This window comes from Podarcis bocagei, assembly GCF_964188305.1.
Source record: "Podarcis bocagei genome assembly, chromosome: 8".
NCBI lineage: Eukaryota > Metazoa > Chordata > Lepidosauria > Squamata > Lacertidae > Podarcis > Podarcis bocagei.
This window is the reverse complement of record NC_138133.1, coordinates 72,675,287-72,689,094: the sequence shown is the minus strand read 5'-3', so window position 1 is coordinate 72,689,094 and position 13,808 is coordinate 72,675,287. Positions and strand designations below refer to the sequence as shown.

Here is a 13,808-nt window from a genome sequence, read left to right as displayed (position 1 = left end):
TTTCTAGATAATGTAAGATTGCAATTAAAGAATATCATTGGCTAAAATGCATTAGGATTTCAAGGTTCTCGATCAGAAAGGGGGTGGGGGCAAGACACACATCTAGCGTCTAGATTTTTTCTCCTTAGTCTGTGCCATCAGGACCTTAAAATATGAACATCAGAGGAAGATTTGATTTCTGAGATCACTTTCAAATCTCACGGTCTTACAGGCAGGCATACTACCTTATTTTGTTGTCAAAATTGCCTTTAAAATCTAGCTTCTATTGCCATGACCTCATATACCCCCCCAAATCTTAATTGCTTCTTTTAAAAACATCATCTCTTTCAACTCAGTATCACAATTAAGTGCTATAGGCAGTGTTTAGCTATAGTATAGCTATAGGCTAGGGTACCAAAAGATATTGATGCTCCCAGGTTGGGAAAGGGTAGACTAAGAGAATACCCATCTACCCAAAATCCTACCCATCACTGCTCTGCCCCACCCTGTATCATATGGGCATCCTTCTTTTTCTCTGCGGTTAACCAAATACTTTATCTAGCGTGTGTTCTACTGTTATCATTTCTGCTACTGCAATTTTAAGAGACATTTGGAATAGTTAATAGTGATGAAAAAGATGTCAATCATGTTAAGCGACACAATAACCTTTTAATGGCAAGAAATGGCATCTCTTTCCAACATACACCCACAAGCAGTTCATTTTATTTTTTATTAAAATAGCAAGAATTAAGAAGTCAATGTAGCAAAGTACGCTTCCAGTAACTAAACATTAAAAAAAAGTGAACTTTCAACCCTAAAGCATGGAAAAACGTCTTCCAGTTTCTGGCAAGATTCACGTAATACAACACGGTAAGACTCAATGGAAGAAATCAAAGGCTGGCATGTTGAGCGAGGAATGTTCTTATTCTTTGTAGAAGCTCTTTCTTTACACTGTCGGGTACCAAGGCTGAAAAGTAATAATAAATAGCAAGAGATGAGAGTGGGGAAAAGATGTGAGAAATCAAGCTGTAGCCACATTACATGTGACAACAGGAGCTTACAAGTGCTGCAGTGCAAACACCATTTTTATAGAATACATACAAAGTGAAGAGCCCAATTTTATATCCCTCGAGATTCATCCTGTTTAGCCCAGATTAATAACAAACCCCATGAGATCAGAACTTTGGCTCTACAAAGCCCAATAGCCATGTATAGTTCCGGTCTACTAGGAAGTTGGTATCCCTGGGTTTGTCTGAGTTGTTGAGCATCTGGCAGGTCGCAATCTATAGCCCATGGGCTGTCTTTGGATTGATGGATCATATGAACTTTTGCACAGTGGCACGTTTGTGTCATTCTCTTCCAAGAGAAATCTCCCAGCCTTAGTCTTTATGGGTTTGTAAAAAAATGCCAGGCAGTCAGGCTAGCCTGAATTCAACTTTGATGTTACCTGAAATTATTGTATCTGTTTTTGGGTTATAACTCTATTCTATGTCCTTTCATTATTGCCAGTGGTTTAATTTGCTGTGATCCACCTTGAACTCTGCTTGGACAAAACAGAAGAGGCCCTTCCAATCACTGAGAACTAATTAGGATCCAAGCCATTAATACGCATCAGGAAATACTGAACTAGCTGGATGCATTTTCCGATAATATTGAGGGTACATGTCCAGTTGTTACATGAGAGTAGTTGCCTGTGGCTAGAGCTGTGCTGGTGCCAGTGTTTTACTCAGATCTTTCTTTCTTTCTTCCTTTCCTAATTGCCTATGGCTGATCACATTAAACACATTCAATTCATCTCTTCACAATTAAGTAAATGAGCACCATTAGGTACATGCCTCAAGATGACAGAGAATCTTGTTTATAGTAAACCAATTGCGGCATTCTCCTAGATCAAGGATGAAGAACCTGAATTTCTCCAGGTGTTGTTGCACTCCGACTCCCATCAGCACCAGCCAATATGGCCGATGATTAGGAATAATGGAAGCAGCAGTCCAGGAATGACTGCACAACCACAGATTCACTTTCCTAGATGCAGCAGTACATAAATCTCAGCCAGATACACATCACTGTTCTTTGTGCATGTGTCAAAGCAATATTACTTCTCTTACCTCTGCCTTTGGGAGTAATTTCTGCCACCAAATCGTCAACCGTGACATGCTCTAGGCCTTTGTCTTTGATGACATCTAAGCAAGGTTACACACAATACTTCAAATTAGAAAATGATAGGCCTAGCCAGTATGAAAAAACTCAACACATGTATTGCGGCTCATTCCAAAGCACATTTACACATTTAACTTTAAGTGATCAGATGTGTCAGGTCTGCATTGGACCTATACAGAAATAGGAAGGAAAAATATACTCAATCTAGTGACCATATAAAAATAGGAACCTCAGTCATCCCAATTCTGAAACCATTATCAGATTTAGCTTGTTAGAAGCATAGCCTGGGTATAAATATAATAAACAGAGAAAATGTAAACTTTTTTTTTAATAGAAATTTTAAGCAGCTGATGATTATGCGCCAGAAGGTGGAATAAATCTTCTGGGAAATTGACATTTTGGCTCTAGAAGGAACTGGGTCTAAAATGCAGTGCTTAAAACTGCTAGAATGGAGGTGGAAAGAAACAGACAGGTGTTTCTTTTTTAAAAAAAATTATCAGTCTTTAAAATGCAGATATATAGGCACTCACTTCCATATGCTTTGTACTTATGGCTTAGCTCTGTCAATACATTCACAATTACCGAGATCAACTGACAATTACCTTTGCAGTGTGCCTTCAACTGGTCCTTCCAGCCACATTCGATTAATTTGGCTCTCAGTAACTCTTTAAGGCTGTAAAACAACATGTCGTTAGAGGACAGTAAAGTAAACTGCATTATCGAGCCACAAATATAAACTACCACACATAAGAGAGATTAGCACAAACAAACGCTTGGAATGTGGAATCTGCACTGGCCAAACCTAATCCAAGGGTGACACATCTGTAGCCCTCCAGATGTTGTTGGATTGCAGCCATGCTAGCTGGGGCAGAGGGGTCCAACAACCTGAATTAGAAAGCCAACATGGACCCAATAAGCAAAATCCCAAACCAGCTATATTTGTAGTTTTTTTTACTCCAAGTGATTGAGGGCAGCATGCATGGTCCCAACCACCCACCAATTTTATTGTCTCTACAACTGTACTTAGTTAGGCTAAGTGATACCAACTGGCTACAGGTTCTCCTCTCCATCTGCAGTTCCCCCTGTGTACCCCCTCCCAACAGTCCCATGACCCCCCAGAACCAGATTTACAAGGGCTGCAGGGAATGGCTTTAAAAGGGCTTTAGACAAATTCATGGAGGATAAGGCAATAGGTTGCTCCAACCCATGATGGCTATGTTCTGCCTCTATGATTGGAGGCAGTAATGCTACTGAATGCCAGCTGCTAGAAATCACATAAAGGGATTTGGGTGCTTGTGGTCCTGCTTGTAAATTTCCCATAGGGTCCTGCTTGTAAATTTCCCATAGGGTCCTGCTTGTAAATTTCCCATAGGGTCCTGCTTGTAAATTTCCCATAGGGTCCTGCTTGTAAATTTCCCATAGGCGTCTGGCTGGCCACTGTGAGAACAGGATGCTGGACTAGATGGGCCACTGGACTGATCCAGCAGGACTTTTCGTATATTAACACACCTTTTCCCCCTAGTAATGAACACAGAAGTCTCCAATCCTAACCATGTGGGGTTACGACTGCAGCCATAGAGATGCAATATAGTCCTACATGTGGAACAGGAAACAAAGCCCACCTACCGTTCTCGTTCTCCTGTTTCGATTAGCTTTTGGTTTATGCTTGCTCTCATTTGGGCATCTTTATTCATTTTTTGGGGAGTCTATCTGTGAACAACCGATCTACTAAAAAAAAAAAAAATTGCAGAGATGAACCTTACTGAGACACAACATCTACCACCCATCTAAACTGGGTGTACACAAAAAAGGTGAATATAGCCCATGAGTGTCTGCTTGCCAGAGACTTGGTAAGAAGAAGAAGAAGAAGAAGAAGAAGAAGAAGAAGAAGAAGAAGAAGAAGAAGAAGAAGAAGAGTAGTAGTTTGGATTTGATATCCCGCCTTTCACTCCCTTTAAGGAGTCTCAAAGCGGCTAACAATCTCCTTTTCCTTCCTCCCCCACAACAAACACTCTGTGAGGTGAGTGGGGCTGAGAGACTTCAAAGAAGTGTGACTGGCCCAAGGTCACCCAGCAGCTGCATGTGGAGGAGCGGGGAAGCGAACCCGGTTCCCCAGATTACGAGACTACCGCTCTTAACCACTACACCACACTGGTAACAGGAAAGTCTCAGAAGCTGACAATGCATGGTTGGATAGGCAGGGTTTGATCGGGGGGAATCGCAAAGTACATGGACCTGTTCTGAGATTTTCCAATGTTTTGTTAGCTGGTTCTGTTTTTATAGTCAGATACTACATAAATCCATTCTTTCCATCTGACACAAGGACCTCAGTGGCAAGACAACAACTTCCGTTGTTGATTCAAGAGCCAAGCACAATGATTTTCTTAGACCAGAACAGTGAGATCATATGCAAGTGCAATGTTTTATTAATAGATTTTACCAGTTCCAAGCCACTCCCAATAAATGTGGCTCTTTGTTCCCAACATTTTGACCAGGTGCCAATATTGGGCACATTTACTGGAACTAAGTCCTATTAAATTCAAGGCAATTAATCCCAAGTAAGTGTATACAGCCACCATTGCCAGCCTGTGCCCTCCAAATGTTCTGGAATACAACTCCTATCATCCCTGGCCAGCACTAATGGGAGATGTAGTCCAAAACAACTTAGTTCAGTGCATTAAAAAGGACCAGGGAGGAGCAAAACACCTTAAAGCTCCTCTCTGGGACCACATACATTTTTGTGGGCTCCGTAAGTCATAGTTTGGCTTACCATATTGTGAAAATGAGCTCATTGTTTTATTTACTATGATAGTCAATTTTTTTCTGGCAAAACTAAACATGGATTTTTTTCCTTCAGTTAAGAACAGCTGGGGGCAGGGAAAATGTGTGTGGGCTTTTGGCAAGGTGATGTATCTTCCTGTCTGTGCCATCCCCCCACTCATTTAAAATCAACCCTAAAGCAACCATTAGCCCCAAAGAGGAAGGTACACTACAGGAACCAGTCTTGTTTCTTCTTTGAAACCATTAACAGCTGGGGGCAACTGAAATTCAGGAAATACTGTAAAAGGGAAAGGGTTAACACTCCCCCCTCCAACATCAATCTAAATCTCTCCTCCCACCCTCCAATATTTCTTCTTAATAAAAAAAATCATTTTAGAATCCCAATAATGGATACCCCACATGTTTTGATTGATCTGCAGCTTTGGGCAAGCAGATATCAAATGCACCAGCACTGGGCGGAAAGTGTTGATTGAAGAAAGTCTCTTATTGTCTTGATGTAGGAATGGTGCATCTCAAGTTAGATAAAGAGATGCCCCTCCCCTTATGCAGGCTACTGCCTGTGCTCCATTGGACCCTTGCTTCATGATCTACACTGTTAGTGGTCCTCCAGTTTTTTACTTAGGGATCTTTCCCAGCCCTGCCCTGAGATGCTGGGAACTTAACCTGGGACATTCTACATATAAAGCAAAAGCACCATCTATGAGCTATGACCCTTCACTTCATACACAAAGGGGTATATAAAAGTAAATGTAAATTGTGAGGGGGAAAGTAAAAGACAGGAGCCAAAAATTTGAAAATTTTGGTCTAGAGGCATGATGAGAAACTTACGTTTTAAGAAAGGAACACACACTATGCTGTTCCCAAGCGGATTTCAATCACCACGGATATCAGAGCTCCCTCTGCAAGGAAGATACAATTGATAGTTTTAAAACTGATCAGAAATAATGAAGCAAAGTCATTATGACGAGTCAAATTAAAAAGGAAAAAAACAAGAACAAAGCATTTGTCCTTCAAAACCAGGCATAGGCAAACTCAGCCCTCCAGATGTTTTGGGACTACAACCCCATCATCCCTAGCTAAGAGGACCAGTGGTCAGGGATGATGGGAATTGTAGTCCCAATACATCTGGAGGGCCAAGTTTGCCTATACCTGTTCAAAGCAGTAATGCTTTTAATGCAATTGATGGTCACTATTTGTGGTCACCAATGATGTCTCTCCACCCCAATCTTTCTGCATTTGCAGAGAACATAGGAAGGCATATGGATAGAGCTCAGCACAAAGTAGAAAGCAGAAATCAGAAGCTGGAAGCAGCAACGGGCCCTTGAATTGCACTTGGCTGCTTTAAGGATGCTACACCACCCACCCTGATATCACACGTAGAAGAAATCAGGCAAAGGAAGGAACCATCTAGTCATAACTTTGCACTAGGCTTTGGGAGAAGGAAATAAATCCTTAAACCTCCTCTTACTTCCCACCCCCTGGGATTTGGGCACAATCAGCTTTCATTTCCCCAGACCATCTGCATCTGCGTGCCAACAAACTTAGGAGAAAGGTTGGTCTCCTGTGTCCATTACTAAAGATCCCTTGACTGAGTTCTCATAGAAAAACAAAGCACTTGGGAGGACAAACCCACCCTCCACCAACGAGGATCAGAAAGCTCCCTATTTGAAGCCCTGTACAACTGCTGCCAATAAATCATACTGAAAACCAGGCTGATCAATTGGCAGCAAAACCAGAAGCGCAAACAGTACACTGGTGTACCATTCAGGCGTTATGTGTTCTCAGAGTGAGGGAAACTCCGGCGTGCACACGCCACAGTCACGTTTAACGTGAGAACGCACCCTGAATCACCATCCCATTTTAAATGCGTGCACGTTTTTAGTTGCCTGGTCAGCAAATTTCCAGAACACGCCGATGCGACCTACTGAAGTCAGGCGAATTTACAGCCACCCAGATTTCACACTGGGGAACTTGGATCTGGAAGAAAGAGCTTTTCCCGACCCCCGAATCTGGAAATAGGGAGGTGGGGGAGAGAGAAAGAGAGAGTAGCCAATTCCAAGTGGGGAGATCGGGAAAAGGGAGAAGGAGGGAGAGGAAAGGGAGCCATTCTTCAGTCTAGGCGACCAAGACGCCGCCTCCTCCGTTATCACCCCCCCCACACACACACACCTGCCGCCGACAAGTCGGATTACCTGCCCCGGTGGAGACCCGATCCCTTCCCGTCCGGCTCCCGAGACCAAGACTTAACAGAAATCTCAACGCCCTGCCTAATCTTCCCCGCCGCAGGGGTGCATGGGAAATGTAGTCCTTGGTTGCAAACTCTGAGAGCCCTGGTTACGGCAAAAGAACTACAACTCCCAGAAGGCCCTCCAGCCGCTCGCCCGCTTTGCTAGAGCCCCCACCCCCCCGTCTCGAGATGAAACTATGTCTCCCACAATCCCTTTCGGCAGCTTCGACTCCTGCAACCCGTAGGAAGGTGTTTTTTCCACGCAGATTTGCGCGGGTTCAATTCAGAATGGTGCAGGCATAGAGAGAAGGCGGAGGAGGAAGGCTGGTTTTCGCGGGGGTTCAGGTTGCGAAACTTCACCCGGGAGTTTAGGTGTCACTCAGTTTAGTAGGAGTTAATGGATTTGCTCCCATCCAGTGTGCAGCTTTCCTTAGATGCAAATCTTTGCTGATTTCTTTCTTTTTTTAAAAGAACATTATTTACTTGGTTTTTCAAATTAAATTTTTACAGAGATATATTACACATAAATAATAAAAAATACGATTCCAAGGAATCTCCTGAACTTATAAGAATAAGAATATCTTTATTGTCATTGCCCCATCCTTCCCTTTGTGCGTCCTATTATTAATCCTTTCCTCCCGCATCTTTTATGATAATCCAAAACCTTTAACTCTTTTCCATTATGTCCAGAATTCAACCTTCAACTACACGTGATAATTCCGATCCTACTAACGATTTTAACTGTTTACAATGGTCTTTAAGGTAAGTTATAAATTTTCCCCATTCCTTGTTAAAGTATCGGTCTTCCTGATTTCTAACTCTTAAATCTGCTGATTTCACTCCCAGGTAAATATGCCTAGCGAAAGCCAAACAGGGTTAATTAATACGTAAGGAAAGCACGCAAGTGTATTTAGCAAACTTAATGGGCTCCTCATCAACTCTTGTCACTAGGAAGCAAAAAAAAAACCACACCAAAAATCCTTTGAAAGTGCAGTTCTGAGCAAGGTCGACAGGATTTGATTGCAAGACATGCTTTCCCCCCGGCAATCATAGAGTTGGGCACCCGAGGGTCATCCAGTCCAGCCTGGAGCCTAGAGGGCATTCCTGGACTACATCTCCCGGCGTGCCTCAGTACCCAGGATCCTTTGCGGCCGCAAGAGGCGCTTCGTCGGCCGATCGCGACGCCTCGCCGTTTCAACAACAACTTTATTGGTTCCCGGGCGGCATGGAGGCGGCGGCGAATTGCTCCCTTCGCGTCAAGCGGCTGCTCTTGGACCCCAAGTTCGAGGGATACAAGTTGTCGCTGGAGCCGCTGGCCTGTTACCAAGTGGGCCTGGACTCGCGTGAGTGCCATGGGGGAGAAAGCCGTGAGAGGCCTGGACGCCTCAGTGCTCCCTGTCACCACCCGGGGGGGGGGCGGGGAAGGAAAATGAACCCCCTTTCGAAACTATAGCAGTGTTTATTGGGGATGATTTGTTACTTTTTATTATCTTTACTATGCCTTTAAGACAGGCGGGGTAAAAAGTACTGGAAGTTTTCTCTTTTTAAAAAAGGTATGGGGGTTCCTCCATTGCAGTAGGGTGGGCTAGATGAAGCTCATGGCCCCTTCTCTACAATTTTATGATACTGTGATATCAGATCCTCCAAGTGTCCCTGATTTAGAGAAGCCATCCCGGTTCCTGATTTGATCCCAGAATGTCCCACTTTTCCTTAATATATCCCTATTTTCATTGGTGAAATGTTGGAGGGTATGGAGTTATCCAACCCCCGAGCCATCTGAAGGCAATCCTGTATAGGGAAGTTTTTTTATTTAAAAAAATGTTTAATGTTTGATTATGTGTTTTTATATATGTTGGAAGCTGCCAGAGTGGCTGGGCCAACCCAGTCAGATGTGTGGAGTGTAAATAGTAAAATTATCATTATGGAATGGAATGCCCCTATTTTCCATCGGAGAAATGTTGGAGGGTATGTGATATAAGCTCTTGACAATTAAGAGTTCATGTTACAAACCCTTCCTCTGCCAGGCCTGGAGCCTAAAACGTCTTGCATGTGAGTGGGGTTTGTGGGGATTCATTATTATAATTATCACTGTAGTTTAATAGGGATAATAATAACCCCTCTAGCTTTCAAATGAAGCTGAAGGTGGCTGGCAAATCCAAATTTATTATCATTATTATTATTAGTCTCTCCTTGCTTGCAGAAGAAGCTGAAAGTGGCTGGCAAATCCATATATATATCGGTTATGTTGGCATTCATCTGTCTCAGGAGACTGATCGAGTGTGCCCATGGGGATGAAGTTAAAAACTGTTAAGTGACTGGCAAATCCAAATATTTATTTATTGAATTTGTATGCCACCCTTCTTCTGAAGGTCACAGGGAATTTTACAGAATAAAACAATACTTGCCCCCCCCCACAGTTTAAAGGCCATAGTTTGTTCAGTTAGCCAAAGGCCACAATATTGAAATACTGCAATTTCTGTTTCTAGCGCTCATCTTTATATTAGAATATTGATGTAGAAAACTGAAACCTTTAATAATTCCAAAACAGCCATCTAAACTAAAGCAGCATCAGAAATAAACTGGTGGGGTGGGGTTTGGTGGATGATAAAGGGGTGTTTTTGAAGATCTTTTAACAAGGCACATTTTTGCCTTCCATTTGGGACAATGGTGACGGGGCATGCCTGACATTTCTCACTGAATTTTACAGGGTGATCGCTGCTAGAAAGACTTCCAGTCATACTTCTAAGAGGCTCAAGGGATAGGAGGATCTTGATTATAGGGCCAGAAAGGGACTTTAAGATTAATGAGAGTTTGCCTTGGTGTCTGTAGATCAGATGTCTTCAACTTTTTGATACACAGGCCTTGCTTTTAACCTCACCATGCAACACTTTTTTTAAAAAATAGAGTGATCCTTCACATGATTACTCAGAAGCTAGTCCTACTGTTCTTAGTTGTCCTTATTTCCTACTAGGTCTGCTTACTAGTTGCATCCTTAGGCTGCAGTTTGGTTGCTGACTTGTATGGGAGTAAATCTGACAGAGCTCAGTGCTTCTGAGAAAACATGTTTAGGATTGCACTGTAAGTTATTAAAAATATAAGCAATTTTTTAAAGTTGAAAAGCTCTCAAGTGGGCAAACTTATAATAAAAACAGTACAGTGGTGCCTCGCAAGACGAAAATAATTCGTTCCACGAGTCTTTTCGTCTTGCGATGTTTTTCGTCTTGCGAAGCACGGTCCGTCGCAACTGCGCCTCTTCAAGCGGCTTTAGGAAAAAAGCGCAAGACGTTTTCGTCTTGCAAAGCAAGCCCATAGGGAAATTCGTCTAGCGAAGCAACGCAAAACCGAAAAACCCTTTCGTCTAGCAAGTTTTTCGTCTTGCGAGGCATTCGTCTTGCGGGGCACCACTGTAGTTGGAATACAAATGATTAAAACAGCAAGAAAATTATAAGAACATGTCATGTAATTGTAAACAAACAGCATTGGAAATATATATATGGTTACAAATCTAGAGTTAGTGAATGTTAGAAGTTAGTAAAATGATTGCATTTAGAAAATAGTTGGAGTGTTAAAGGGAAGATCCCAAGCCAGTAGAAAAACACAGGCCAAGCTTCCTTTCCAGGCCAGGGCCTCACCTGGGATACAGGCCCTTAACAGGACAAAGGTGTTGGTGGCCTATCACAGAGAAATCCTTGACTCTGGTTGCCAAAGTTACAATTATGTAGGTTACAGGAAAATTGTCACCTTTTAAAACTAGGCTTGGAATAGGGGGCAAGTGGATGGGTGTAGAGGAGTTGCTTGGACCATGTGTTTCCTGGGAACAGGAAATGAAGTTAGTAGGACTAGAGGCAGAAGCCTTGAGGGGCAGAACCATATTGGTGGGCTGGCTGAGGGCAGGCTGGGACAGAGGAATGGATATGTATCGGAATCTCATGCTGTACTGTTGTGGGGAACAAGCCCCTCTTGAGATGCAAATGCTGTAAACTCTGTGTTCCCTCCAGCTACACCCAGGTATAAATATGTGTAAAATAAACCATATTTTTTAAAGATGCAATGGTCTCTGCTGCGTCTTGACTCCCAACAGAAACATGGGTAAGCGCCTGGATCCCCCGGAATTTTGCTACTGCTCAGCGGAGATCGCAACCTTCATAACAATATGTAATGTTAAAATTGGCTTGAAGGCATTAGGAGCATAGGCTGCTGCCTAAGACTGAACATTGCATTGTCTACTGCACAGAATGGCAGTATCTCTTCAGGGTTTTAGGCATCAGTCTTTCCCAGTTCTACCTGGAAATGCTGGGGTTGAACCCAGGATCTTGTGAATGCAAAGCATGCACTCTGCCATTGAGTCCTTGCCTCATTCTTAAATGCCTGGGCATTTTTATTTTATTTTTTGCTTGGTGCTGACAAGCTTCCCTTGGAGAAGGCCCTCTCTCTGGTCACCACATACTTGGATTCAGGTGTCGGAGTCCTGGACAAGGGTTTCTGACCCAGCTTTCGCAGCCACTTCTCCCCAGCTTTTGCTGCTGCTATGCTACCAGGAGCTATGCCATAGTTTGGCTTATGTCTGGACCTGGGTTTATGGTTTCTCTCTCCAAAGGAAATCATGGGCGCTAAGTGCTAAGCCAAGAACAGGACTTCATTACAGCTCATGGTTTGTTTGGCAAGACACAAACCATGAGTCTGAGTTGGGACGTAACACAAGGAAAACCACGACTTTGCTGCTCCTCTGCTATTAGGTGGCCACAATTTTCTTCCTATACACCAGCACACAGTGAATGCTCATCTTTAAACCACAGTTAGCTTTAACTGTGCTTTAAAGCAGGGGTTCCTAAAGTAGTTCATAGACCATCAATGGTCCATGAGTTTCATCCAGATGGTCCATGGTAGCAACTCTGCAGAGCAGCATAGCTATGTGTGTGTGAAGAACAGTGGGTGCAGAGGCTGCTCCATCCTTCTTAGAACACAGCAGTCTGCCCAGAAGGTGAGCAAGATGGGCTTGAAGTGATGGGGAGAGGAGGATCTGCCTTTTTCCGAAGAATAAACCCACAGCTGGCAGCAAGATGATGGAAGGTCTCCAGTACGGAAAAGAGTCTGACAAGCCAGTTGAAAGGAGTGGAGAGTCAATACATATTCTGGCTCAGCACATTATGATTGCTAAACAACAAAAAGAAAAATCATTTTAATTGGTCTGTCAAGTACCTAATTTTCAAGTGGTTGTGGGGAGAAGAGTAAAGGTTGGGAACCACTGGTTTAAAATGTGTTTGTAAGCTGTGGCAGGTTTGATCCACAGGATGGCAGTACAATGCAGAGAGTTGCCTTGGCTATCATTTCTAAAGCTTTCTGCTTAAAGATGGTGGTGAGAGAAGATTTATATATTAAGAGAGAATGTTTATATATTGGTATCTTTGTGCACAATGAATAGCCCAGAGGCTATAGAAGACCACCCAGGTGCTTACATCTTTTACTGGCAGGTCACCTAATTGATACTTTCTAAGGAGAGGAGTTGTGGCAGTTTATAAATTGTAGATGCAGCCCAAAGCTAGCCCTGTTCAGGAGACAGAGAATGGCATGAAACTATTTACACGCCAGGGCAGTGACTCAATGGCAGGTGAGGAATATGAAGTAGAGCAGCCACTGCCCTAGTCCCATAAACCTAGTGACCTTTATTGAATCTCATTGTTGAATCTGACTTGAAGAGGAAGCTTGGGATAACCAGAATAACTTGAGTCTACTATACTGTACTTGGGTAGAGGAAATATGCTCCAACAGAGCTGTGTGTATGAGTGGTGTAGAATTACTTTTTTAAACATAGTATCTTCTCTCTCTCATTTACTTTCTTCTTTAGTGTTAAGTGTATGAACCTTGGATTTGTGTGCTTTCCCACATGCAGCTTCAAGGAAGATGTTGGAAGCATCTGCTTCTTTTTTCAACTCGTGGTTTGTTTTGTGCGGTCTAGGATCTGCATTTAGTAAACTGTAGTTTATTAAAAGAAGTCAGAAGCATTAACCAAAATTTAAGTTGGCTAGTTTCAAAAATCATAGGTAACAATAACCACACTTTGTCTAGTGTTGGCAACAACCTGTGGTTAGTTGGAAGCTGAAACAAAGGCTTCCCATCTCCTTGGGGCCATACTGAAGGACATGAGGCCTTTGGCTTGTGAATGTAACACAAAGCCATGATTTAGCATTCCTAAAAAGATGGCCATTCAGTTACTGCCTGATGGTGATGATCACACAATACTGTATACAATTTTCTTGTATTTCGGCTAGCAGTTCACCAAAAGTTATATATAAATTGGGTATTGGGAAACAGGACCTGACAGCCTAGAACATTAGCAGTGGAAGCTTCACTGTTCCTGTTTGTGTGTGTTTGTCCATAATGATTGCAAACCTCATGAAAATATTATGTGAAATGACATGGTCATAGCACTTTGAAGGTCTGCCCAGCTTGATTATGGCTTTGTTGCCACTTTCTCTCTCCGTTTTTGGGACACCAAACAAATGGGAAGCTTTGATGACAATAGGGGAAAGAACCTAAACCGTTTTACAAAGTTGTCTCTTGCATATGTACAACTTAAGCTAGAGGCAGCAGGTGGCACTCTGGGGTTGTTGTTGTTTTATCAGATCTGCTTCACCGTATTTGTTAATAATAATGATAATGA

General features: G+C 42.8%; 2 protein-coding genes and 1 long non-coding RNA gene across 4 annotated transcripts in view; 2 read left to right on the top strand and 1 right to left on the bottom strand.

Annotated features, from left to right (window-relative positions):
- Window positions 1–695: 695 nt before the first annotated feature.
- ENY2 (ENY2 transcription and export complex 2 subunit) lies at window positions 696–7,221 on the bottom strand. 2 transcript variants are annotated; one of them, XM_081205317.1, is made up of 6 exons: window positions 7,113–7,221; window positions 5,749–5,819; window positions 3,766–3,867; window positions 2,742–2,812; window positions 2,088–2,162; window positions 696–946 (listed from the first exon to the last, which is right to left on the bottom strand). In XM_081205317.1, the coding sequence occupies exons 3-6, from the start codon at window positions 3,831–3,833 to the stop codon at window positions 870–872; spliced, it is 291 nt and encodes a 96-aa protein (XP_081061443.1). In that variant the 5' UTR covers window positions 3,834–3,867; window positions 5,749–5,819; window positions 7,113–7,221; the 3' UTR covers window positions 696–869. The 2 variants fall into 2 exon arrangements, with proteins under 2 accessions (XP_081061443.1, XP_081061444.1); XM_081205318.1 differs by lacking the exon at window positions 7,113–7,221 and adding an exon at window positions 6,846–6,910.
- Window positions 7,222–7,374: 153 nt separating this feature from the next.
- Window positions 7,375–7,910, top strand: LOC308593179. The gene is made up of 2 exons (XR_014010819.1): window positions 7,375–7,519; window positions 7,838–7,910. It is a non-coding gene; the product is annotated as an uncharacterized lncRNA (long non-coding RNA).
- Window positions 7,911–8,306: 396 nt separating this feature from the next.
- Window positions 8,307–13,808, top strand: part of NUDCD1 (NudC domain containing 1) — a 49,098-nt gene continuing 43,596 nt past the window's right edge. The window contains exon 1 of the mRNA XM_081204692.1: window positions 8,307–8,490. Within this exon, the coding sequence (XP_081060818.1) occupies window positions 8,373–8,490 (118 nt within the window). The 5' untranslated portion in view covers window positions 8,307–8,372. The remainder of the gene's footprint in view (window positions 8,491–13,808) is intronic.

Coding starts and splice junctions, on each gene's coding strand:
- ENY2 (XM_081205317.1), bottom strand. CDS start 3,833: ATGAATAAAGATGCCCAAATGAGAGCAAGCATAAACCAAAAGCTAATC. Junction 2,163..2,741: donor GTTGAAGGCACACTGCAAAG/GTAATTGTCAGT, acceptor AACCTTGCTTAG/ATGTCATCAAAGACAAAGGC. Junction 947..2,087: donor AATTACTCCCAAAGGCAGAG/GTAAGAGAAGTA, acceptor ATTACTTTTCAG/CCTTGGTACCCGACAGTGTA.